The sequence below is a fragment of the Pan troglodytes genome, chromosome 8 (assembly GCF_028858775.2).
Source record: "Pan troglodytes isolate AG18354 chromosome 8, NHGRI_mPanTro3-v2.0_pri, whole genome shotgun sequence".
Taxonomy (NCBI): Eukaryota; Metazoa; Chordata; class Mammalia; order Primates; family Hominidae; genus Pan; species Pan troglodytes.
Window position 1 is genome coordinate 29,004,672 of NC_072406.2, and position 25,151 is coordinate 29,029,822.

Here is a 25,151-nt window from a genome sequence, read left to right on the forward strand (position 1 = left end):
AATGTTTTTAAAAAGCGTATCTGGATAGCTAATTAAGGACTCATAGTTTATACATTTACAAACTATTTTAATTTAAAGGCAAATTAATCCTGAAGCAATGGATTTAAAATTTATGTTTAAGTAGCGCATTTCTATGTAAAACTAAGAACCTTTCCACAGTATGAACAGACTTAAAGTGGCAATGTGTCCACAGAGTAAGTATTTTAAATGTTCCAATGTTACTTACTGAATTAATGCATGAAATCGCTCAAAGCCAAGCTCTTCGACAGCCAAGGCAGCTATACATAAAAGACACTTTTCAGCACTACACATGGCAAATAAATGACACAAGATACACACAGCAGGCTGTAAATACTTTCAAGCAATCAAAACTTTCCCTATTTCCTTACTCCCTTAAAATTCTCAGTTTATTTTCAACTTTATTATAACATGAATTTATATTTCAACATCTTTATTATGAATATAACTAAAATCGATATAATACTGAGAATATAGAAGGGTGATTAAATAACATTTCAATTCAGCTATGCTACGGCAGTTATAAAGTATGAAAAATTACTGATAATCAGTGCCTCACATATCATAATGTGTCCTGCACTTTTAAATAATCTTTCAGATTATATAAATCCAAGTAATATCATCAGAGCTAACCTTCCTTTTTATAATATAAAATCTTTAGGTTTAAGGCTTAATTATTAAACAAACATGTATAAAAAGGCATAACACTTTCAAACTACACAGGTTCAATGACAGCTTTAAGTTTGTTTCCTCATTTATTTGTATAACTGTTAAAAAGTTTTCAGTAACTTATTTAGATTATGTTTATTAATCAAAGGAAATAGAAGAAAGCATTTTAATCAGAGGTAATGTTTATTGAGCACTTTACTAAGTGCCAGGCCCTTTTCTAAATGCCCTACATGTCTTACCTCATTTAATCCTCATATAAACCCTCTTAGCTCCATTTTACAGAAGAGGAACCTGAGGCACACAGAAAAATCCTCTCAAGAGTACATAGGATTAAACAGCAGAGATGAGACTTGAGCCTAGATAGTCTTGGCTCCAGGGAGTTATTTATCAAAATGAATAACTTCACATATATTTTATAAAGCAAATCTTACTACTATCAAATATAAATTCTCACTGGTGAGTTAAGAAAATTGATTCATTATGAAGTCAAAATTTTAGATTTTTATTTACAATTTAAAATGTCACATTATGCTAGCTTTCCAAAGCCTAGTTGTGAGTGTTTCATATTTCGTTTTAAAATCTTTAGCAGTCCAAATGTATTAAGTTATTTCTTGGTTTATGTGGGAAACAAACTGAAATTGAACCTGAGTATTCACTACTGCGAACAACTGTGCATTACCAACAAGCCAAAACTATACACACCACATAAGCCAATGAAATTAATGTTTGTAGAGAAAGTAATATTAACAAGAGGGGAAAACACTTTACATTAAAACTTTCAGAAAATGAAAATTCTACCTAATCTTTTCCAAATTATACTGCTTGTTCTGCAACATTAGATTATCTAAATAGTTTTACTGGGTATATTACAAGAGTAGACATAAAGATAATAATTTAGAGAAAAGAGGCAAGCAAAATAAAAAGCTTAGCAGGCAGGGATGGTGAAAAAATATAAAACACAAGAAAAAGAACAAAGCTGGGAATAAAGGAAAGAACAGGTAAAATAGATTGTTACATGGAATAAAAATTGTAATATAAATACAGTTCATTTGTCACTAAGGTAAATTCTCAAATTTTCAGTTAACAAAGTATTTCAAATGTATACATTATTAAAAAAATTTAAAATATGGTTTACTTCATGGCAACTTCTAAAATGAGATACAAAGTAAACTGGAAAAATTACTAAAATGTTTTCTGGAGGGTAATTCAATATAATATGCCCATCTAAATTAGTTACTGAAGTACCAAAGGGAATGCATTGTAAGGCCCTTTAACCTATAGCAACGTGACCTATCACTACAGAACTGCATAGCATATTTCATAGTATGCACTCAGTATACTATTAAGATACTAATGGAAAATGTTATATAAAAAGATCTTACTATTTTCTCACATCAATAAAGACTGGCTTTAAGCACAAAATCTTTAAAATACCTTTTCAAAAGATCAACAATTCCTCTTGCAAAATTTTAATATCCTAAATGAACCTATTAAGTGTGCTAACACCCACACAGTAAAACCTGGAGAATATGTTAAAACCAATCTTAGTGACACTTTGGACTAGCATCCTTGTGACTGTTTTCCACTTGTTGTCTTCAAATGTCATTATAAACTCTAAAATATGTTAAGTTCTTTTTGAAAGGCCATGTTTCAAAGGCTTCAAAAGGAAGCATCATTCAGCTGTTTAAATGTTCAAAATTATTCCTTGCAAATGTACTACTATTAGAATTTGCCAGGCTTAAGGCATTTTAACTGCAGAGGTAGGAGAAAAAAGACACTGACAACACAGAGGTATTTTAGTCCAGGGAGGCAACAGCACCTTATAGATAATACTATATGGAAAGCAAAATGTGTATCCCATACAATTGAAATGTACTTTCAGGTACGTAATCTCTTTGCAAAAACTTTCCACAAAGATGATAGTTAATGTGATGCTCTGTGGGTAGAATAAGTCACTTATTTAACATAAGCACTTGGGACTACCAATTATCAAAAACCATCAACTAGCAACATTATTCCTGAAAAGCAAATCAGAAAAGCAACTCTTAACTAGCTTCTGTACCACTAGCTGTCTCCATTTCACACTGGCAGCTTTCGGGTCAATTACATAACAATTTTCAAAAGTTAAAAACCACAGAATATATAATTTTTATGAATAATGAGAATAGCTATTATTTAACGTAAACAGCTATTATTTAACTTATCTTCAATCAAGGTATGAAAAACTTAAGGTGTAATTAAAATTGCCTTAAAATAATCTATATGTATAAAAATATCCAAATAATTCAGAAGGAAAAGAAACAGCTTGCAATGAGGAGAAATGTCCCCATCTTTGCTCTGGGAAGCAAGTAAAGATAACTTTATGAAATCTTCTGATGTCCAAAAAAATCTGTTTTTGCAATACCAAAGCAAAACATTAAGGCATCTGAAACTGAAGCGTATCATTATTTCTAAATAAGAGCTCTAAAGCTCAAAAGAGATTATTATCAAGCAGAAGTTAACCAGAACATTTTTAAAAGTTTAAGAGATGCATTTTTTTTTGCAAAAATGTAGTATCTTCTAAGTAGTTAAAATAAATGAAATGGAAATAAAAAATAGTGAGGCTCAGTAATTAAGCTTAAGCTGGAAAAGAATACATGTTATGAAAATTTAAAGTAATTTTTTCTTCAAAATATTCAATAGATTCATTAAAACAAAGGAACAAGAAAAAAACTTCAGGAAATAAAAATATATCTTACAAGAATGTTCCACTTGGCAACTAGACTCTGCAGGACTCCCAGAAATACTAGCAGTTTCCTCAGTTGTCTTTCCTCTTAACCATGAAACCAAGCAGTATGATCCAGAGTGGTCACAACAAGCACTTTCTAAAATATCACACAAGGTATGACAAAGGAGTTCCTTCTGCTCTTCCTCTAAAAATAACCAAAGCATAAGTTATAATGGTTTCCTCTGGAAAAAAAAAATTCTGTCATGAATAACAATAGTAAGAATGGGTTAATGATGAAAATCAAGCATTTTAAAAACGGGGGAAAAATCTCTAAATAGATTTTAAATTATGTCTTAGAAAAACAATGTGTTTGTGGATTAAAATATCACCACTTTAAATAAAGCCATCCAAATAACGCCACCAAGTAGAAAAAGAATACTGAAAAATGCAGAATTAAACATTATGAAAGATCATAATGTGACACTGATCATCACTTTCTTAAAACTTTAGCAACTGCAGCATTTAAGCCAAGAGGTTTCCTCTACTGAAGAACTGAGCACAATGTAAAGGCCTGTTGAAACCTCTATTTTTTTTCCCTCACATCTGAATTAGTCTAACGTCTATGATCACCCCGTCCCAAAGGGATAAGAATAATGAGATGAGAGACCGTCAGCACATATGTTACCAAAGTCCATTACATCAGCAGAAGCCAGTGGTTAGAATACAGATTTGAGCATTAGAATTTTATAGAAAATGGCGCAAATGCTCAGACCATCTCTTTATGAACCTTAGCCACACTCTTTTCAAGCAGTATTACTCTCAAGAAGTAGTATTACTTTCTGAAACTTTCAAAAATTTTATGATACAAGGAGGTTTCTGTCTCTCCTAATGGATTAACAGTTCTTTAACTGCAGGAACTATGCTGTTCACTTTCTAATCACCACAGTATTTATGACACTTATGACAATGCTTTACAAATGTTTTATCAAAGTGAATATAGTGAATATAGTATAAGAAATAGTATAAATTTTATTAAAAGTTCATTTCAAAAATAGTATCTCAAATAGTTTCTTCTCTACTAAAATTTGTTTTGTATTTCACCTATTAATTTAAAACTTATGGAAGTGATCCCTTAACTCTTAAATTCAAAATCATTAGTAGATTCTATAGTCATGGTTTGGAATGTAAGCTGTTACATCCTTAGATACAAAACTGGGATTGTAATGTGTCCTAACTTCTTCCAGAATTTACTGTGAGGTTCACAGGAAATTGTGTAAGTGAAGGAAAGATCTTTGTAAACTGTCACGTGGAATGCAAATTCTTGTTATTATAAGGTGGCACCATACATCTCTCTGGGTACAGAAGCTCATGTTACAGAAGCTATGACAGCTTCATTTGCAATTTCATCCAGAATTATTTGCAGTATTTGCATTGTGTAAGGCATTATACTAAAACATGCAGGAATATAATGATAATTCTGAGGTCTTGCCCACAGCTAAATAAGACTACAAAAAAAAAAAAAAAAAAAAAAAAAGACTGTTCTTTATTGCATGCTGCCACCTAACAGTTCTAGGAAATGCACCGTGTTTTACCAAGAGGCCAAACGTTTTTCCCTTAGTTATACCATCATGTCTTATAACCCCTGGTTAGAAAGCCAAATTTGGAAATATGGAGTCACTGTTCATGAAACTTTCTAAAACATTTTAAAAGGAAACCTCAGGAAAAAAAATTCCCACTGATACTTGACTTTCTCAGATAATTTTAGATCATCTCTATTAAAATAGAGGAGGAAGCAAAAGTTTTAAAAGACAGCTATCATACCTGAACAATCCCGCCAAGAAGACTTCTCCGAAGAAAACAGGAGCTTCTTCAAAAGAAATGCCTTTACACAATTAAAGCAATAATTAGTGAAATGCATTATAACCATACATCATATCATTCTTCAATTTTAAAGTGGGAAAAAATAATGTGTACTCCCTTTCAAATCTTTTGACTAGTTCTGTAAAGAGGTCAAATGGGTTCCCCTCACATTTGACAGGAACTGTGCAGAGTTATTTATTCAGAGTATACTGTTATAAACTTGATTCTAGATTCATAAAATTCTTCTTCTTCCACAATACATATTTTCTGACAAGTAGAAGAACTAACTCACATAACAGAATAACTGAAAAGCACACAAACTTACTGCTCTATTCACAAAGTGAAAGCCCTGCAGAACAGGAACAAGTCTACATTTCATTTAGATTCCTTCAGGTAAAAGAAATCTAAATATAAAAGTGGTTCTGTTCCCTTAGTCTTCATCTGTGACACAAGATTAACACTATTAGAGTCATCACTTTATTATCAGGAGCTCAAGTTTAACTCAAAAAGGTACAAGATTCAGAAGAAAAGACAAACGGATTTCTAAACTTCCCCTGAAGCGAGTCAACGATGTTACATTGGTTATTTGATAAAAAGCTGCACAGTGAAGTGTCTCCTTCTCAAAGTGTAGTTCAACGGTAGCTATATCCCAGTCACCTGACTTGTTTAAATTGCAGTTTCTTGGGCTCCACCTATTCTCTCTGAATCTCTAGAGGGCAGGTCCAAGAAAAAACAGGTTACAATGATGACTTTTCCTCACCTGTGTTTGAAAGTATTAGTGTACAGATTAGGAAGACTGCTTTTTATCAGGCAAACTTAGGTTTGAATCCTGGCTCCACTATTACTAACTAAAAATAACTGCACAAACTTTAAAAGTTTGCAGCAAAGATTATATGAGAAAATCTATGTAATGCACTTAGCACAGTACCTGGCACCAATAAACAATTCAAGGTGTTACAACAAAAAACTAAGTCATATTCCATTTACATAGGCATAAAGTCTACAAATATGCTAATCAAGCGCTTCTGATTTTTCCCCAAAAGGGCAACAACCATCAAGTAGAAGAGTATAACTACATCACAACATTTGAGAAGTGAGATGGGGATATTCATTATTTCACAGCCAATATAACTACTGTTAGCATTTTGACATGCTTCCTTCCCATCTTTTTTAATATCTAGTTTTAATTTTATTACAAGTGAAAAATCATAATGGGTATATGAATGTATTTTCTGTTTTTCTACAGAATTCGTAAGCATAATTCTTAATCACTACTTGTCTATCAAGCTATTTATCAAAGTTTACTTATTATTTAAATTACATTATTGTGCATTAGGTTGCCTGCAATTTTTTTGCTACTTTAACATATAAGCTCCTTCTTAAATACAACTTTTTCCATATTAAATATTTCTTTAGAAAAGATTCACAGAAACACAACTATTACATCAGAATCTGCACTGTCATGGCTCCAATTATAATTTAAAATTCCTACCCACAAATTTGTACTATATAGCAGTATATGAGTGTGCCAGCATCGTCCCACCCTTACATGCACTGGCAATTGTAATTTTATTTTTAAAGATGACAAAAAGTAAGAAATAGAACCTAGTTACAGTTTTATTTTTACTTTCCTGGCTTCCTAGTGAGGGTGAGCATCCTGATTATTTGGCTGTAAAGCATCATTCCACCTGTTATGACTGCACATCTATGCCCATTTCACCCCTGAATCTTAGTGTTTTTCTAATTAACTTCTCCAAGTTATTTATATAAGAAAGACAATATCCCTTTATTGCTAATATTTACTGCAAATATTTCTTAGTTTGGAAGTCTCTGTTTCTCTTAGAGTGTTGATGATACATTAAGTTTCTTATTGTTAAATATTATTCCAAGAATACATTTGATATATGGTACAAAATGATCTAAACTTATCTTCCCTTCAAAGTGCTAACAAGTCATACTGATGGGATTTATGGAAGTTTATTTTATTTCACCACTGATCTTAGTTCCTTCTTTATTCCTGGTGTGACAAATTCCTGGTAAATTGTTACAGGTAATGAGGTCTATGATTGTATTATGTATTTGGTTCCATTATTTTGCCTATTCTTCTTACACAGTATCATGCTCTAATTTTTATACTCTAAAAAAGTTTTAATATATGTACTTGCTCACTTCTGGTCTCCTTAATAACTTAGTTTTGACTCTTACACTGAAATATTAATACAAACAAAACTCTTTACAAAGTTTACGTGACTCTTTTTTTTCCTTTTTAGAAACAGGGTCTCCCTCTATTGCCCAGGTTGGAGGGCAGTGGCATGATCATAGCTCACTGCAGCCCTGAACTCCTGAGCTCCAAAGACCCTCCCCTTCTAGCCTCCCGAGTAGCTAGGACTACAGGTGTGCACTACCATGCCCAGCTAATTTTTTCAATTTTTTTTTTTTTAGAGCAGGGGTCTCACTATGTTGCCCAGCCTGGTTTTGAACTCGTGGCCTTAGGCAATCCTCTTCCCTCAGCCTCCCAAAGTGCTGGGACTACAGGTGTGAGCCACTGTGCCTGGCCTATGTGATTTTTTTTTTTTTTTTTTTTTGAGACAGAGTTTCACTCTTTCACCCAAGCTAGAGTGCAGTGGCGTGATCTCAGCTCACTGCAACCTCCACCTTCTGGTTTCAAGTGATTCTCCTGCATCAGTTTCCCAAGTAGCTGGGATTACAGGCGCCTGCCACTACACCCAGCTAATTTTTGTATTTTTAGTAGAGACGAGGTTTCACCACATTGGCCAGGCTGGTCTCCAACACCTGACCTCAGGTGATCTACCTGCCTCGGCCTCCCAAAGTGCTGGGATTACAGGCATGAGCCACCGCGCCTGGACGTGATTCTTAAACTTAATTACTACCTCAAAGGTATAGAAAAGTAGGTTCAGGATTTTGAATATAACCATCATTGCATAGCACCCACTTGCAAAAATAACTACCACTACCGAAATATACTGTACTTTATAAAACAGGAAACTCCTGTGATATACCCTCCGTTTAACTATATTCATGCACTTGCAACAAAAACCTTGCTATTACTGACCAAGAGGGGCAGTATTTATATAATCTAATTTACATATGGACATAACAAGGAATCTTCAAATTCAGGTAACATTCCTACTAGCAACCAAAAGCTGTTTCAGTTACTCAGTACAACAGCTATAATTACTAATTTGTAGTTAAAATTTCATTCTTCACATTCCATAATTCCAAGGCAAGATTCAGACATTCATATTTTTCCTCATTTTAAAAAAATTCTCCCAATGCAAAAAAAAGTCAACTTAAAAAAAATAAATGATCTATAAAAGATATTTTGGAATCAACCATAATTTTTCTTCCTCTACAGAAATATATTTTTAATAATGTAAGTATTATTATGCTCTATATAGAGCATAAGTTCTGAGAAACAAATTTACTTTGTAGCCAACAGTTTAGGAATGCATTTTTTTTTTTTTTTTTGAGACAAAGTCTCGCTCTGTCCCCCAGGCTGGAGTGCAGTGGTGCAATCTCGGCTCACTGCAACATCCACCTCCCAGGTTGACGCCATTCTCCTGTCTCAGCCTCCCAAGTAGTTGGGACTACAGGCACCCACCACCACGCCCGGCTAGTTTTTTGTATTTTTAGTAGAGACGGGGTTTCACCATGTTAGCCAGGATGGCCTCCATCTCCTGACCATGTGATCCACCCACCTTGGCCTCCCAAAGTGGTAGGATTACAGGTGCGAGCCACCGCGCCTGGCCAGAATGCATTCTTAATACCCAATGAATAATAAATGCCACATTAAATATATATATTTTCAAAACACGATGGTTAAAACATAAACAATAAATTAGCTGTAATTTTTATAACAGTTCTTTTATAACACTTCCAAAGTAACATTGTCATTCACAGACATCATCAGTATTACAGTAAACTGAGAATTCAATTCTTGGTTTTAACAATTTAACAGTTTATAGCGAATCAGCCTTTGAAATTCAAACAATGTAACATACCAAGATTCCAAATCAAATAAAGACATTCCGATAAATCCTATGTTTTGTGCAAAGAAAAAACATTTTTGGTTTTTGAAATTGTTTGAAATCAGTTGTTATGAATTTTATTCAGAAAAGCCAAAGCTATAGCATAAAATAGTATAAGCTGCCAACTTTTTTCAAATTTGAAAAAGTTATAAGCCAGAAAAATATGAAATCACCTTCAGCTTTAGGAAAGTAACTTTTACAGACTGAAATAATGAAAATAGTACAATTACAGTGATTGTACCTATCTAGTGTATAACATGTTATTACTTAATAGGATTTCTGTGTTAAAGAAGTCAAGAAACTTCCTAATTTTCTGAAAGTCAGGGAACGCCTATTATTTTTCCTTGAAAATAAAGATTGTCAAAAGGCTACTATTGCACAACTCATCGATATGGTGAATTCATTTTTATTTTGGATATTTATTGTAATTTACATGAGCAAAAGTTAAGAGTTAATTGATCATGTCTCATAATTACTATATGGAGTACAGACATTAGAAAACGACAAGTATGAAACGTTTTAACATGTCCCTCTAAGGAGTTGGTAAAGGAGTCTATGTTACCTGAACAGGTGCAATAACAGCACAGGGGCCACCTTCAAACTGTTCTAATGCAGATCCCTCTGATTCACTAAACACAAACCCTAAAAATGAAAGCAAGTAGGAAAGATTAAAAATATAATTCAAGTAGCAGCTAAAAGAATCTTTCATGTACTTTGCTTTGAGAATGATCACTTATCACAACAGCAAAATATCTTCAAATCATGAGGTGTGGATCAAGGAACCTTTTGAAAAAATATGTATAGAACCTATCCACCCCCACTCCCAAATGCACGTAAGAGTACATATACTCACACAATTTTGCACCCAGGAACTCCTCTAGCAGGATAAAGTATGGACTTTAGTAAAATGACACTGAATCTGACTTTTCATCTAAGGAGGACTAGATAGTCTACTAAATTCAAACAATTTTTAGAACTCTTTAAATACCATATCATTCTATCATTTCAAACTTTCTGTCACATTCTATAAGCTAATGATTACATGGCATTGGCCGGGCACAGTGGCTCACGCCTGTAATCCCAGCACTTTGGGAGGTAGAGGCGGGCGGATCACGAGGTCAGGAGATCGAGACCATCCTGGCTAACACGATGAAACCCCGTCTCTACTAAAAATACAAAAAATTAGCCAGGTGTGGTGGTGGGCAACTGTAGTCCCAGCTACTCGGGAGGCTGAGGCCGAAGAATGGCGTGAACCTGGCAGGCGGAGCTTGCACTGAGCCGAGATTGCGCCACTGCACTCCAGCTTGGGCCACAGAGCTAGACTTCATCTCAAAAAAAAAAAAAAAAAAATTAAATGGCATTGTAGACAGTACATGTGTTTATATTGGCTTTACCTTAATTTAAATATTACCCAACCAGCATTGACTGATAGCAGCTAGCGGAAGTTCTTCAGAGGGCCCTGGGTCAGAAGTTAGGAGAACCCAGTGACCATCTGGATAACCCTGTGAAGATCATTTCACCTGCTTGGGCCTCAGTGTTCTCATTAAAATAATCAATCCCAATTCCAAAATGCTAAGAACCTATAAATTCCATTAATTGTTACTATTCAGACATTCAGCCAAACCAGTTCAGGTTAATGAACATCTGACATTATGCCAATCATCTAGGATATATGCCTGGATGACACAGTCTCTGGTCTGGAGGAGCCATTAGTTCAGGTGAAGAGAGACATACAAACAGATAATTACTAAAATAAAGGAATCAACTAATGTTATAAGAGAAGAATGCAGAGTATTGTGGATACAGAAAGGCATGCTCTATACTATCACAACAGATAACTTCCAGGCTCATCTTGAACAGGAATTTGCCAGAGAGGCAAAGGTGAATGAATGGAATTCAGCTAAAGAAAATACCTTAATTAAAGCAAAAAGGTTTTCCAAGAGGACAGAATGTTTATAAATCAGAGAAAATTTAACACAGCTAAAGGGTAGTACGGGGGTAGGATGCAGGTGCCAGCAAATGGGCGGCAGGAAAGATGACAAGTGGTTAATATTGCAAAGGGCCAAAGAACCAGGACTTAACCAGCAGAGATCTTTCAGTAAAACAGTAATATCATCTTACTGGGTTTTTTTTTTTATTTTTCCTTTTTTAAAGGAAGAGAAGCAGGAAGAAGTTGTTTCAACATCCCTATAGAGATGATGCTGACGTAATGAAAGCAACATTACCGTGGAGAAGAGAAACTACATTCAAATAATATTTCTGAGGTAAAAATAAGATTTATTTACTATGTGTTAAGTGGGGCAAAGGCTTGGTACAAAAGAAATTAGAGCTGTTTCTGAAGTTTCTAGTTTGAGACACCAGGTGAGAGCAATGGAGAGGGTGCCAGAGAGGGTGCCATTCCATCCCATCTCCTCTCTTTATCTTCAATCTCTTCCAGGAAGCATATAAACATTTATCTAACATATTAAAATAAAACAAAACAAAACCTTAAGATTCCACCAAAAACTCCAATCAGCACTCCATCACTCTTGTCCTCCCAAAGTCCAGCTAGTCATCTATATATGCCCTATTTCAATTTTCTTACCACACAATTTACTTAACCCTCACTAATCTGGTTTTCAACCCATGAGCAAATGTTGCGGGAAGTTAGGGACCCTGAATGGAGGGACCTGCTGAAGCTGTGACAGAAGAACATAAATCGTGAAGATTTCATGGACATTGATCAGTTCCCCAAATTAATACTTTTATAATTTCTTATGCCTGTCTTTACTGCAATCTCTGAACATAAACTGTGAAGATTTCATGGACATTTATCACTTCCCCAATCAATACTCTTATAATTTCCTATGCCTGTCTTTAATCTCTTAATCCCGTCATCTTCGTAAGCTGAGCATGTATGTCGCCTCAGGATCCTGTGATGATTGTGTTATCTGCATAAATTGCTTGTAGAGCATGTGTGTTTGAACAATATGAAATTTGGGCACCCAAAAGCAACAGGATGGCTGCAATGTTAGGGAACAAGGGAGATAATCATTAGGTCTGACTGCCTGGGAGCTGGGCAGAACACAGTCATATTTCTCTTCTTGCAAAAGCGAATAGGAGAAATATTGCTGAATTCTTTTTCTCAGCAAGGAACAGCCCTGAGAAAGAGAATGCATTCTCAGGGGGAGGTCTCTAAAATGGCTGCTCGGGGAGTGTCTAAGAAATAAGCCCTGGTCTCCTGTAGCGCCCCCAGGCTTATTAGGATTAGGAAATTCCTGCCTAGTAAATTTTAGTCAGACCGGTTGTCTGCTCTCAAACCCTGTCTCCTGATAAGATGTTATCAATGACAATGCCTGCCCAGTACAACATGAAACTTCATCAGCAATTCTAATTTTGCCCTGGTCCTGTGATCTCACTCTGCCCCCATTTGCCTTGTGATATTTTATTGCCCTTAAAGCATGTGATCTCTGTGACCCACACCCTATTCGTACACCCCCATCCCCTTTGAAAACCGCTAATAAAAACTTGCTGGTTTTGCGGCTCAGGGGGCATCATGGAACCTGCTGACATGTGATGTCTCCCCCCGACACCCAGCTTTAAAACTTCTCTCTTTTGTACTCTGTCCCTTTATTTCTCAGACCAGCCAACACTTAGGGAAAATAGAAAAGAACCTACGTTGAAATATTGGGGGCTGGTTCCCCCGATAAGTGAACCAAACTCATTCTCACCCAAGTTCATCAGTCATCAGTACAGGCTAGTTCCCAAATCTTATCTTATTTAACCTTCCAAAGAATCAATCTGAAATGCTGACCACAAACCTGTGAAACTTTTGTCCCTTGGCTTTTTGTTCCAAGTTTTGCTTTTCTAGTTCTTCTGCCTCCATGATCACTGCTTTTAAGTGCTAATGTTCCCCAGGTCTTGGTTTTAGGATCTATGCTCCTTTCATTCTATGTATTTTTCCTGAGTAATCTCATCTACTCCCAGACAGTCCATTCCTTGTTATAACCATGTAATTCCCAAATATAGCCCAGATTAGGACTCCAGACACAGACAGAGTCTAAGTCCCTTAACATGGTCCTGTATTATCTGGCTTCTGCCTGCATCTCCCTCTTCACCCTTTGCCATTCTCCCTTTTAGACTCTGGGCACATTTTCTTTCATGTCCTGAGATATTTCATTTTCTCTATGTCTCTTACCCCTTGTAAATGTTTCTTCTGCTTGATACACCTGCTAACCATTTCTCTGGAAAACTCAAACTTACCTATAGGTTTCACCCTAAGATAAGGCCTGCCTGCTTCAAGGCTTCAAAACATATCTTTAACGCGTCCATTTCCATCCCATCTCCAGTCCACCTTACAGTTCAAGCCGCTATAATCTTTGACCTTAAATACTGTCGAGTTTCCAATCACATCTCCCTATTCCTTCCTCCCTCCTGTCCAGTCCCCAACTATTCACCACACAGTTGCCAGAAGAATATTTTAGAAATGGAAATCAGATTTTGACACAGCCTGCTTAAAACATTTCAATGGCTTCTCATTGCAATTAAAATAAAACCCAAACTCCTTTCTGTGGTCTAGAAGACACTGTATGATCTATCAATCCAGCTGACTCTGTTTACACTTACAATCATTATCTACTGTGACCTTAGGTCCTCAGAACATCCCAGAGACTTTACCTGTAGCCTCAATGCTCACTGTTCTCTCTACATAAAAATGCTCTTTCCGCTACTCTCCATATAGATAAATCCTTATTTTTCAGGTCTCAGTTTAGGTGTTAATTCCTCATAGGGATATTTCCTTACAAACCTATCTAAGTAGTCTCTCCTGTCATCCCCCAGCACAACCAGTACTAACCATAATCTGTAGTTATTGTTTGTTTACTTCTTAATCATCTGCCTTGCCTGACCGGTGTTGTATCTGTGTTACTGGTCATTGTTTTCCCACAGTATGTTTACAACATACTGTGGCTATTGCTCAATTAATGCTTGTTGATGTTTTGGCATGGAAGATAATGGCAGTGTTTGTTTCTAGGAATACCAAGTTCAGTCTCAAAAATGTGAGATAACTATTTGGCAACTTTTAGAAATTGGAGAAGAGAAAAGCACATTAACTGAGCTCCTAGAAAGGAAAAATCAGAAGCAAAGAGTAGTCAACTATTACAAATGCTGCTGAATAAAGATATAAATTAAAATACTAGATTAATCATGTCATTGGGAATACTAAAAATATAAATTTACAGCACTGGGGAGAGTAGCCAAATTTTAAAAGGTTGAAGTGTAATTCGGATTAGAAAGAGAAATAGTAAAAGCAAACTACAGTTGGCCGTTCGTATCCATAGGTTTGGCGACCACAGATTCAACCAAACACAAATGGAAAATATTTGAGGGTGGGAAAAAAACGATGGTTGGGTCTGTACTAAACATGTACAGACTTTCTTTTTCATATCATTCCCTAAACAATACAATGTAACAAGTATTTGCATAGCATTTACAGTGTATTAGGTATTGTAAGTAATCTAGAGATTATTTAAAGTGTAGGGGAAGTCGTGTGTAGGTTATATGCAAATACTGCAGAGCGTCTATGGATTTTGGTATCTGCAGGGGGATCCTTGAACCCACTACCCCTCGAACACCAACAGACAACTAAATTTAAGTTTGGCAGAAGGGAAAAAAGAATGATAGTTTGAAGGGTAGTTGGATCAAGAATTATTAATTTTGTAGACTGAAGGGCGTGAATTAGAAAAGGGAAAGAGTGATTATATGGAAAAGAGGAAGTTTAAGGTCTCCAAGTCCTGAAAAAGAGCTGAGAGAGACTTTTAAAGGTGGTCCACAGATAACCCTGGAAATCCTAGAGACCTTTCAGGGGGTCCACTGGAAGTTACAATTATTTACATGATAAAACTAAGATATGATTTGCCCCTTTCGCTGTGTTGACATTCACAGTGATGGTACAAAAGCTATGGTGTAATACATTGCTGGTTCCTTAGCACACATCGAGACAGTAACATCAAGCTGTCCTAGTGGTCACTGTCCTAAAAAATACCCCCATACCCTCACACAACTACAGAGCCAATTTAAGAACATACTTACTGCTGCAGTCAAAATTACTAATTTTATTGTATCTTGATCTTGAATACAATGTCTTTTTAAAAATATATTCTGCAGAACAAAATGGAAGCTACCCATAAAGCACTTATGCTACATACTGGGTATGATGGTCAAAAGTTATCTCAAGGAAAAGTATATGTGTAATTTTTTTTAACTGCAAGCTGAACCAGCTACTTTTTTTTTTAATGGAGTGCTGCTTTTACCTAGTATAACTACCAATAAGCTACAGTTATTCAGACTTGAGTATCTGGCTGACATTTTCTCAAAAATAAGCAAGCTTGACATTTCAAGGAAAATAGTCAGTGATAAAATTTCGAGCATTCAACCAGTAACTTGGAACACTTGTGTCCACTACTGTGACTCTGACAGCTTCTCAATGCTTACAGATTGTTCTGATGACATCACTGGTAACAGAAACAAACGTGACTTCTGGTATGGTATAATGACATACATTAACATTTGGAAGATTGTCATAAACCAATAGACTGATAATCTCCAAATCACTGATGTATACTGTTATAAATTAATGCAGAGGTAAGAGATCTATTAAAACTGCAAGACAGACCAATGGATTTCAATTTAACAGAGGATGAGAAGTTACATGATTTGGTTTTAGATTTCGTATTGCAACTAATCTCTACAATACTCTGATGTGTCAAGTTTTGGTGTGGTATTAAAGAAGATTATGTGTAATTATCTGAAAAGGCTACTACCATACTTCTCATGCCTTTTCCAATTGCATATGTGAGGCCAGATTTTCTGCATCCACTTCAACCAAAATAATATATTGCCACAGACTGGAGAAGCCAATGTAGGAATCCAGCTGTCTTCTAATATGATAAACATTAAAGAGATTAGCAAAAATGTAAAACAATGCCAAGAGTCTCACTAAGTTTTAAATTTTTTGAGTTGAAGTCCTCAATCATTTTTAACACTGTAATGGGGACCTGAGCTCCAAAAACTTGAGAGCCACTGGCCTAGGAGAAGAAGTAAATTTTAGAAGCCTTTTAAGTTAAACATATGAGGAAAAATGAAAAAGTGAACAGGTGTTATATTGAGAGTGAGAGGAATGAGAAGGGTACAGAATTGAGGAAAGTATTAATTCCGAAAAACATAAGGAAAGAACTAAGAGAAGCACTGAGGGCTCAGCTAAGATTTAACTACATTTGTATTGGTGCTGGACACAATTTTCTCCAGCAATACACAGCAGCCTGGGAGATCAAAAATAGGACAAATGGAGAACTGGAATAGAGAAGATACATGTAACAAATTTAATAAGAAAGTGACAACTAAGGTTTCTGGTTATGTTAAAACAACCAAATTTAAGGTCCAACCTAGGAACAAGAGATGAAATCTTCACTGTTTGGCCAGCTCTTCTACTGAGAATAAGGAAAGGGACCCTAGTGTTGTACCCAAGTGCAGAGGCGAAATTAAGATCTGCTAAACTTTTCGTGTATGAAATTAAAGTGTGAATTAGTAATGGATCTTGCCTTCCTTAAAAATTTAAATCATGTAACTCAATTATCCACAGGTGGGGCTTTCAGTTGGAAATGCGTTACAGTGAGTTGCTTTTGTACTTTGAATATTAAAAGCCCATGGAGTGAATTCTAAGCAGTTATGCTTCATGCCAAATTCTGTTTAATTCCAGTATACATGTTTGAGTGTGTTAACTGATAACGGACAAAGGCTAGTAGAGCCAAAATGAAATAAAGTCAGCTAAATGAAAATTAAGTATTCTATCCTAAAACAGGACTATGCTGAGTAGACTTCTCTTTTCATAATAAGGTTTTACTTAAGTTTGAATTTCTCAGGACACAGCATTACTTTTCTTGTCAAGAGTTCTCATACTCAAATATTTCCTAGTTTTAAAAGGACTTAACTTACCACAAATGGCCGTTTTTCCTGATTACGTCTGAAATTACCCATCTTAAAACACCTAATCCTACGTAGACAATTTTGTATCACATTACACAGTACTACAGATCACAGAAAAGTCTTTCTCATTTTCACATTTTATAGCTCAGAACCAGGGTAAACCTGAGCCATGAACCTCATCGCAATTTTTCAATCTCTTGTTTTCATATTACTTACTACACATATACACATTTTGCACACCATTCTGACAACTATACCTTCTACAATTCTAGCCTTCCATGTAAACAAGGCTATAGAAAGACTTAGTTTGACATCCTGGCTGAGTCAAATATCTCAATTGGACTTCACATCTAAAAAAATGAGGATAACTACATTTGTTCTTTCCTATCTTTCAGGGTTGTTGCAAAGATTAGGTAAGATTTTCATAAGCTGTAAAATATAGTACAAATATAAGATATTATCACAGATACTTTCAAGTATTTGAATAATAAAACAAATTATATATTCAAAGTACCAAGGGATTAATTTTGTCATATATGCTTACCAATTACGAATTAAGAAATATTGGTTGTTAGGCAAATTATAATTTAGGTATGTTGAAGAAAGGAAAAATATATATAAGAGAATGTTAAAAACTTCCAAAAACAACAAAAAATCTTTGAAACGATGTGATCCACAGTATTAGATTCACTTTGGAAGAAAAATTAATGATGTTGGTGTGTCATTTTATTACTTTGATAAAATAGTAAATCACATTAAAATAAATACCCAAACACGCCTTTAAACCTTAAATTAACCCAACTGTATTAACTCCTAATATATTTTATATTTATATTTTAATGGATCCCTCAATTTTCCTAAGTTATTTGTTAAATATCTTTTTTCATATTACGTAACAAAAATTGTGCTACACTGAAAGCCCAAAGCTCTAATTTCAATCAACTACACCTACACGCCCCTCTTCCCCTGGGGAAAAAGAAAAAAAAAACCCCACCCACTGTACTGCTACAAATAGCAAAAATAAGTCTCTCTCTGACTAGTCTTTAGGAGAAACAATAAAATAACTGGAAGAAGGAAAATAATTGGAAGAAGGAAAAATGGCTATAAGAGTTTACACTCTCCCTCAGGCGTCAGCAAACTACAACCCTCATCTGCTTTCATGTTGTAGAATGCAGCCACACCCATACTAACCATGGCTGCTTTTGCTGCAATACCATTAATGAGCTGAGAGGCAATAAAAAGGCCACTCACCCTTTAAAGAAGTTTGCCAAACACTGAGCTAAGCAATCAATATTGAAAAGAAAATAAATTCCAAATAAGTCAAAATGTTTTTATTTATACAAGAAATACTACTTCTGTTAGGTCTAGCTGATTCTTATTTTGGTTCTGTTTGGTTGTGGTCACTCTGTCCGCTTCTTACCATCTCCACTACCACTACTCTGGTCCAAGATAGCATCTTTTCTCCCCTGGACTGCTGCCATTGTCTCTTATCTGATCTTGCCGTCCCAATCCACTACAGTCTATCCTCAAACACAGCAGGCAGATCAGTCCTTTAAAAACTTGTCAAGTAGTATCTCTCCTTTGCTTCAAACCTTCGAAGGACCCCTACTTCATGTATAAGATGAGTGAAAGTCCTTCTAATGGCCTAGAAAGCTTTATATGATTTGGGCCATTTCATTTCTTATATCATCTTTTATTACTCTCCTTTTCCTGTATTCCTCCTCCTGCCACACTAACTTCCTTCTTGTTCCTTAAACAGACCAAGTGTATTTTCTGTGAAGTTTTTTATAACTACCATTTGTTCTGCCTGGAGCACTCTTTCTTCCGACTTCTGCATGACTAGCTGAGTGACTCCAAGTGTTTGCTCAAATCTCATCTTAAAATGAGGCCTGACCAGGACACCCCACCCAGAACTCCGTATTTCCTCATCTTCAAACTATTTATTGTACATGTGTAATTTATGCTACGTTATGTTTACTGTTTGTCTTCCCTCCCACCCTACTGACTCTCAACTGTAAGAGCTTGGAATACTGGTGTAGTTTGTGGGAAGGGGGGAGGATAAATAGAGTTAATGAGCTAAGGAAGTGAAAATTATATGCTATTCTTTAAAAAGTACTATAGGCAATTGAGCAGGAGGAAAGCAGAGAGAAGAATAAATTTTCACGTTAAAATAAAACCCTGCCAACTTTAAGCCCTTAAATTACATGGCTTATTGCCTTTAAAATTAAAACTGCCCAAAAAAAGAAGAAGAAAAAAAACACCCCACATTTTTTAAAACGAACAGGGATTTGTAGAAGAGAATTATCTAAAAATGTCAAGCCAATTAAAAACAACTATGTGCCACTCCTGCAGCTTATTGTTTTAACAACCATATCAAAAGAATTTAACTTGATCAATATAATTTTATAGATGAAATATCTCTAGACATAATTGTATAAATATTCATGCCAAACATCTTACACCTGTATCTTGCTTCCAGAAAACTAATGAGACTGCAGTTGTCAACTGAAGACACGATCACAGACTATGAAATAAAGCCAGAGTTGATGTCACATTAGTAATGCAGCAAAGCAGTGTCTTGTGCCTGTTCCCACAATCCCAAAGGACTGCCACAGCAATATTTAGCAATGGCCTCAAAGAACAAACAAATGAATACAACAGTTAACATATCAAAACCAGTAACAGGACCCCTCTGATTCAGAGGTGGTAACTTCAAAAATATATGTTTGGTTGCCTTAAAATCTTAATCAGTGTAAGGCCTTGAAGAGCTACATATCCAAAATATAACTAACTGCACCCTGTAAACGAAAAAAAGAAAGAAAGAAATCCTTTATTTTGAAAGGGTACTGACGGAACTAATCCTGTTAAAGAATTTCTGCATGATTAAAGGTGGCAGAGCATTCTAATAAGTCATTATAAAGTTCTATTTAGAATAATGATTAGCCATCAAATAAACAACTTATTGTAATTGTCAGGAAAAAGCCAAAGAGTGAATTTGGCATAGTCTACAATTAAACACTTTTTAAAATAATATAAAAACAGCTACCATATACTGAGTGTTCACCATATGTCAGATAGTGTGCTAAGCGCCTAAATTATTTACATGGCCTCTAATCCTCACAATAACTCTGTAAGGTCTATTATCTATACTTTACACAGAAGGAAACTGAGGCTTAAATAAGCTAAACCACATGAACCTGAACCAAGTACATCTATTCCAGACTGTGCTCTTAACCATTACTAGAACTGCCACCCTGAATCTTCCTTGTATTTGCATTACAGTATAAATATAAACAGGGCTGAATATTATCTTATTCTACTTTGTAAAATGTTTAATAAATGTTAACTGATTACAATGGAAGTAAATTTTTTCTTAGTCTTTCACAGTATTTTAGAGCTGCTTACTATTAGAATAAGTAAGTCAAAGTGGGAAGTGTTAAAATAAAATCTCCCTCTAAGAAGCCCAAGATTAGGTAACTGACATAATTGAATGTGAAAAAAAGAGCCCAAGTCATTACATGTAGAGTTTGGGAACTCAAAGGAAGATAATGAAAACAGAGGTATATTAGGAATCGAGAGACCTGGAATCCACTCCCAGTTCTATCGATTTGTGCAACTTTGGCCCAGTCATTTACCTTTACAACTAATTTTTTTCGCCTGCAAAGCAACAGTGAGGGACTAAATATCCCAACTTAACAATACATCGTAATTGTAATTTTACCAGCTCTTAAAACAAACATGTGGGAGGGAGGGAGAGATTACGTAAATCCTGAATTTTTGTTACAAAATACACGTTTTGAAATAGGGGTTTATATTTACTATGCCAAAATTCCGCCCAATCTATTTCGGGAACAGGTGTTCCCTAAATAGATGTTTTAATAATAATAGTGTTTTGCATACATAAATTATTGATCCTTCTGACTCAAGGTTATGTTTTAACCTCATGATCATCTTTCCTAAGTCACCTTTAGGAATGTGTCAGTTGTTTGCCTATCCAAACTTAAGAATTAGGGATAGTTACTGGTATAAAGCGCCCAGCCTGTTACAGCGCAAGAATTCAATAAATGCTTATTTTATTTCATTATTATTTGTACTAAGACTCTTTATGTAAGTAAAAATCCTGTCTCGGTTACAAGCATACCGGCCGAGGAAGTACTATGATCCATATTCCTTTTTTAACCGTGACAGATAATAAACCATATCAAAAACGGGGATACTTTGGGCCAAGAGTACACTTTTTAGCAAATAACAGTGTTTATACACAGACTACCACGCCTAACCACATAATGACAATACAAACAAAAAACTGCTTTTTGGAATTAGCCACTTGGACTTTCCCTTGGACGTCCCTCCTTCTCACCAAAAATAGACCAACCACCACCAATAGAGAGCTCTGTTAGGGGGTAAAGATGCGGAAGGCCACAGCACCCCTTGAGAAAGTGACACCGGGGCACGGGGCGCATCTGCCGTGTCACGCCCTGCAACCCAGCAAGGGGCCACCCTCTCCTCCTCCCCAGCCGAAGGGCAGCCCGGAGGATGGAAAGAGCGCTGCGGGTATTTAGTGGCAGCTGTAACCATTCTCCTACTCAAACTCTCCCCACCAAGGCAAGGCAGGGCGTGTCTAAAAAGTCCAGCTTCAGCGCTGAGCACGGCGACTGGGGCAGAGAGCGGGGCACACGAGGGGCTGGAGCGAGAGGCGTCACAGGCGGACTCTCGCAGGGCAAAAGAAGCAGCGGCTGCAAGTGTGAGAGCCCCGCCAGGGTACCTTGCGTCCAGCGGCAGAAAATGGTGTCCGAGAGACCGGGACTGCTCTTGGTGCCCCACACCAGCTCCATCAGCTCTTTAGTCAGTTCGGACATGATGGGGAACCGGCGGGCGGATCTTCGCTTTGCGGACTCCTGCCCCGGAACATGGGGAAGGGGCAACTCCGGAAACAGCAGCTGCGGGACGGCGGCGGCAAACGAACTTGAAGGTGAGGCAGGAAAGAAGAAGGGGCTGAGAGCCACTTGCAGAGACCAAGCCTGTCAAGCCAGGTTGGGGCAGCAGCGAGTTTTCCGTACCGGAAGTGCTGGTGCCACTTCCGACTCCTCTTTAACTCCCGCCCCTTAAGGCTGAGGGCCCGGAAGTCCCCTCCCCGGAAGTGAAATTGGAGGCGGAAACAGCCACGGAAAGCGGTGGAAGTAGCTTCTGACCTTTCTGTACTGTCTGGGACCCTTTGGTGGGGTGGTAGTTTTGGTATTGGGAAGGGGCGTCGGCGTGTTTCTAAACTCCAGGAATACCTTCTTCCTCTACGCACTGCTCTGGGCTAAGCTGGAGGCTCTGAGGCCCAGGCACTAGGAATTAGAACATATGCCCATTGTTTGTATTTTACAATATTAATTTTGCAAAACTAGAACTATAAGGCAATGGTTGAGTCACTGTGCTGTAACATCCGTGCCTTTGTAGGGCGCTTCTCATAAGCTGGAGGCTGTCCGCCTCTGTACTTCAATAAATCAAAGTCAGACCAACTATTACCTAAAAACATGGCAAAGAATGTGGCATAATGTGCATTAGAAATGCTTCCACCAGCTGCAACGCAGAATTACAAGGTATTTGCAGGGAAACAAATTCAGAGCAACCTGTTTGTAAATGTTACAGCATTTTCATCTCCAGTTTTTGACACTGCAGAGTGTGTGGGCAACACCTGGACTAAAGTTTAGGTTTTACTCATTAACTAGCAGTTAAATTGAGTTCATGTGAAAACTTTTGTTTGTGCTGCTTAAAAAAAGAGGGCTTGTATTGCTCAAGCTTTGAATTTAAAACGAAAGGGCAAAATCTGATTTAAAAAAAATACATGCTTTTATTTTGGTTCTGTAAGGTTTCGGTACTCTTGGAAACCATATTACTTTGGGATGCAGTAATGCAATAGTTAAGAGGCCAAGCTGTGGGTCATACTGGCCCATATTCCTACCTTTTGCACTTACTAGCAAGTTACCTACTATCTACCTAGGCTTTTTTCTTTCTAAAAGGGAGATTGCATACATTTCATATATCGTAAGGAATAAATGGAAAAAGTAACACATGCAAAGGATTTGGTGTACTTCCTAGCACATAGAAGGCATTTAAGCAACAGTGGGTATTTTTTTTACCTCAAGAAGCCGTTTTGTGGGAATTTGATGCAACAGTAGTTCTGACTTTTTTCCTCATAAATTCTAGCCAATTGTATTTTAGTATAATACGTTATGTTCTCTAATTTCAAAAACATGCAGTTTCATTGTAGAATACCCTTGCATTTGGCTAATTAAAATTAACCCTTAATTTAAAATCTTTTAGATTGCAAATAAGGTTTTGTTAATTTATGCTTTATTACTAGCTATTTTTTCCTATTTATACGTTATTTCTAATTTTATTTTAATTAATTTAATTTCTTCAGTACCCTTTACTGTAATTAGAGGGACTTGCCCAAAGTGCCTGTAGTAGAGCCATAGCATTCCTTTTGATCTTTATTCCCTTTAGAATATCCCTTGCCTTGTTTTTGCAAATCAAATCTTACCTATCCTTCATGTCAGAGTGTGCATGCCAAGCTTTCTCCAGTCATTACAATTGAAAGTAATAATTATAATTTCTGAGGCTTCATAGTACCTTATGTGTAACTTGCTTATGACAATTCCTATCATCATTGTATTTGCAAAGAATTATTTGCTTTTCTCTTGGGATATAAATTTATGGAAGCAAAGAGCTGCCTATTCATAATCCTAGCATGGGGCCTTGAACATCACTGGATCTCAATAATTACGATTCCAAGGAACAAAACTTGCCTTTACTGGAAATAAAGAATTCATTATCTCTCAGCAAGTGAGAGATCGGGGAAGTAGTACTGACTGCTCCAGTTAAATATCTAATATTTGCATGCTGATTACAATTTACGTAATTCTTCCACTTCCTGAAAGACACAGAAGGCTCTATGTACATAGAGCTCATAACTGGCAGACTTCTAAGTTCAGAGGTGTTTCCACATTTGACTTTCTCCATTAATGTATGTAAATATTAATGGTGTAGTGTATATAACACTACATTTGTTTCCTTTACATTAATATACAGATAGTAGTTATAAGTTTGATTACTTTGTTATGAAAAAAGAAAAAATTGTACTTTCAAACTGTATTTTTTTAAACGAGAAATTTTTTGATCTATGATTTTTCTTAGTTTCCAGCTACAGTGATGCTGGCAAAATCCTGGATAGACATTTATATGAATGTCCTTTCCACTTCCACATTATAATTTTTTTTTTTTTTTTTTTTTGAGATGGAGTTTCGCTCTTTTGCCCAGGCTGGAGTGCAGTGTCACCATCTCGGCTCACTGCAACCTCCGCCTTCCGGTTTCAGGTGATTCTCCTGCCTCAGCCTCCTGAGTAGCTGGGATTACAGGCACCCGCCACCATGCCCGGCTAATTTTTGTATTTTTAGTGAGATGGGGTTTCACCATGTTGGCCAAGCTGGTCTTAGACTCCTGACCTCAGGTGATCCACCCACCTCAGCCTCCCAAAGTGCTGGGATTACAGGCGTGAGCCACCACACCTGGCCCACATTATAATTTTTATGTGTAATCTTTTAAATTTTTTAATTAGCAGGACATATCTTTAACAAGGAATATTTTACTGTTAAATTATTGGCTTAATTATTCATTAGGTATAACATTTAAATAGAAATTAATATTCATCAAAATTGTTCTTATTCAGTAATTATCTATAAAATAAATATTTAAATGAATCACGTTTTGCATCTATACCTGGTGCTGGATGAAAATGCCTTTCTCTTGTTATAATGACTTGGAAAATTATGTAAATGTTCTTTCATGTATTTATAACACTTCATATTTTAGCATATTGTTTTTCTCAGGACTGTCTA

The 25,151-nt window shown here is 36.2% G+C and overlaps 1 protein-coding gene across 7 annotated transcripts in view; it reads right to left on the minus strand.

Annotated features, from left to right (window-relative positions):
- The window catches only part of MINDY3 (MINDY lysine 48 deubiquitinase 3), an 82,173-nt gene extending 59,779 nt beyond the window's left edge, over nucleotides 1–22,394 (minus strand). For 4 of the 7 annotated variants that reach the window (XR_010159736.1, XR_010159735.1, XM_009458011.5 and 1 more), the window contains exons 1-5: nucleotides 22,031–22,394; nucleotides 9,866–9,945; nucleotides 5,216–5,276; nucleotides 3,426–3,599; nucleotides 227–278 (exon numbers count right to left, since the gene is read on the minus strand). Coding sequence is in view for 3 of the 7 variants with exons in the window: in XM_009458011.5 (XP_009456286.1) it covers nucleotides 227–278; nucleotides 3,426–3,599; nucleotides 5,216–5,276; nucleotides 9,866–9,945; nucleotides 22,031–22,124 (461 nt within the window). In the remaining 4 variants the exon portion in view is untranslated. 7 annotated transcript variants of the gene reach the window in all.
- Nucleotides 22,395–25,151: the final 2,757 nt, after the last annotated feature.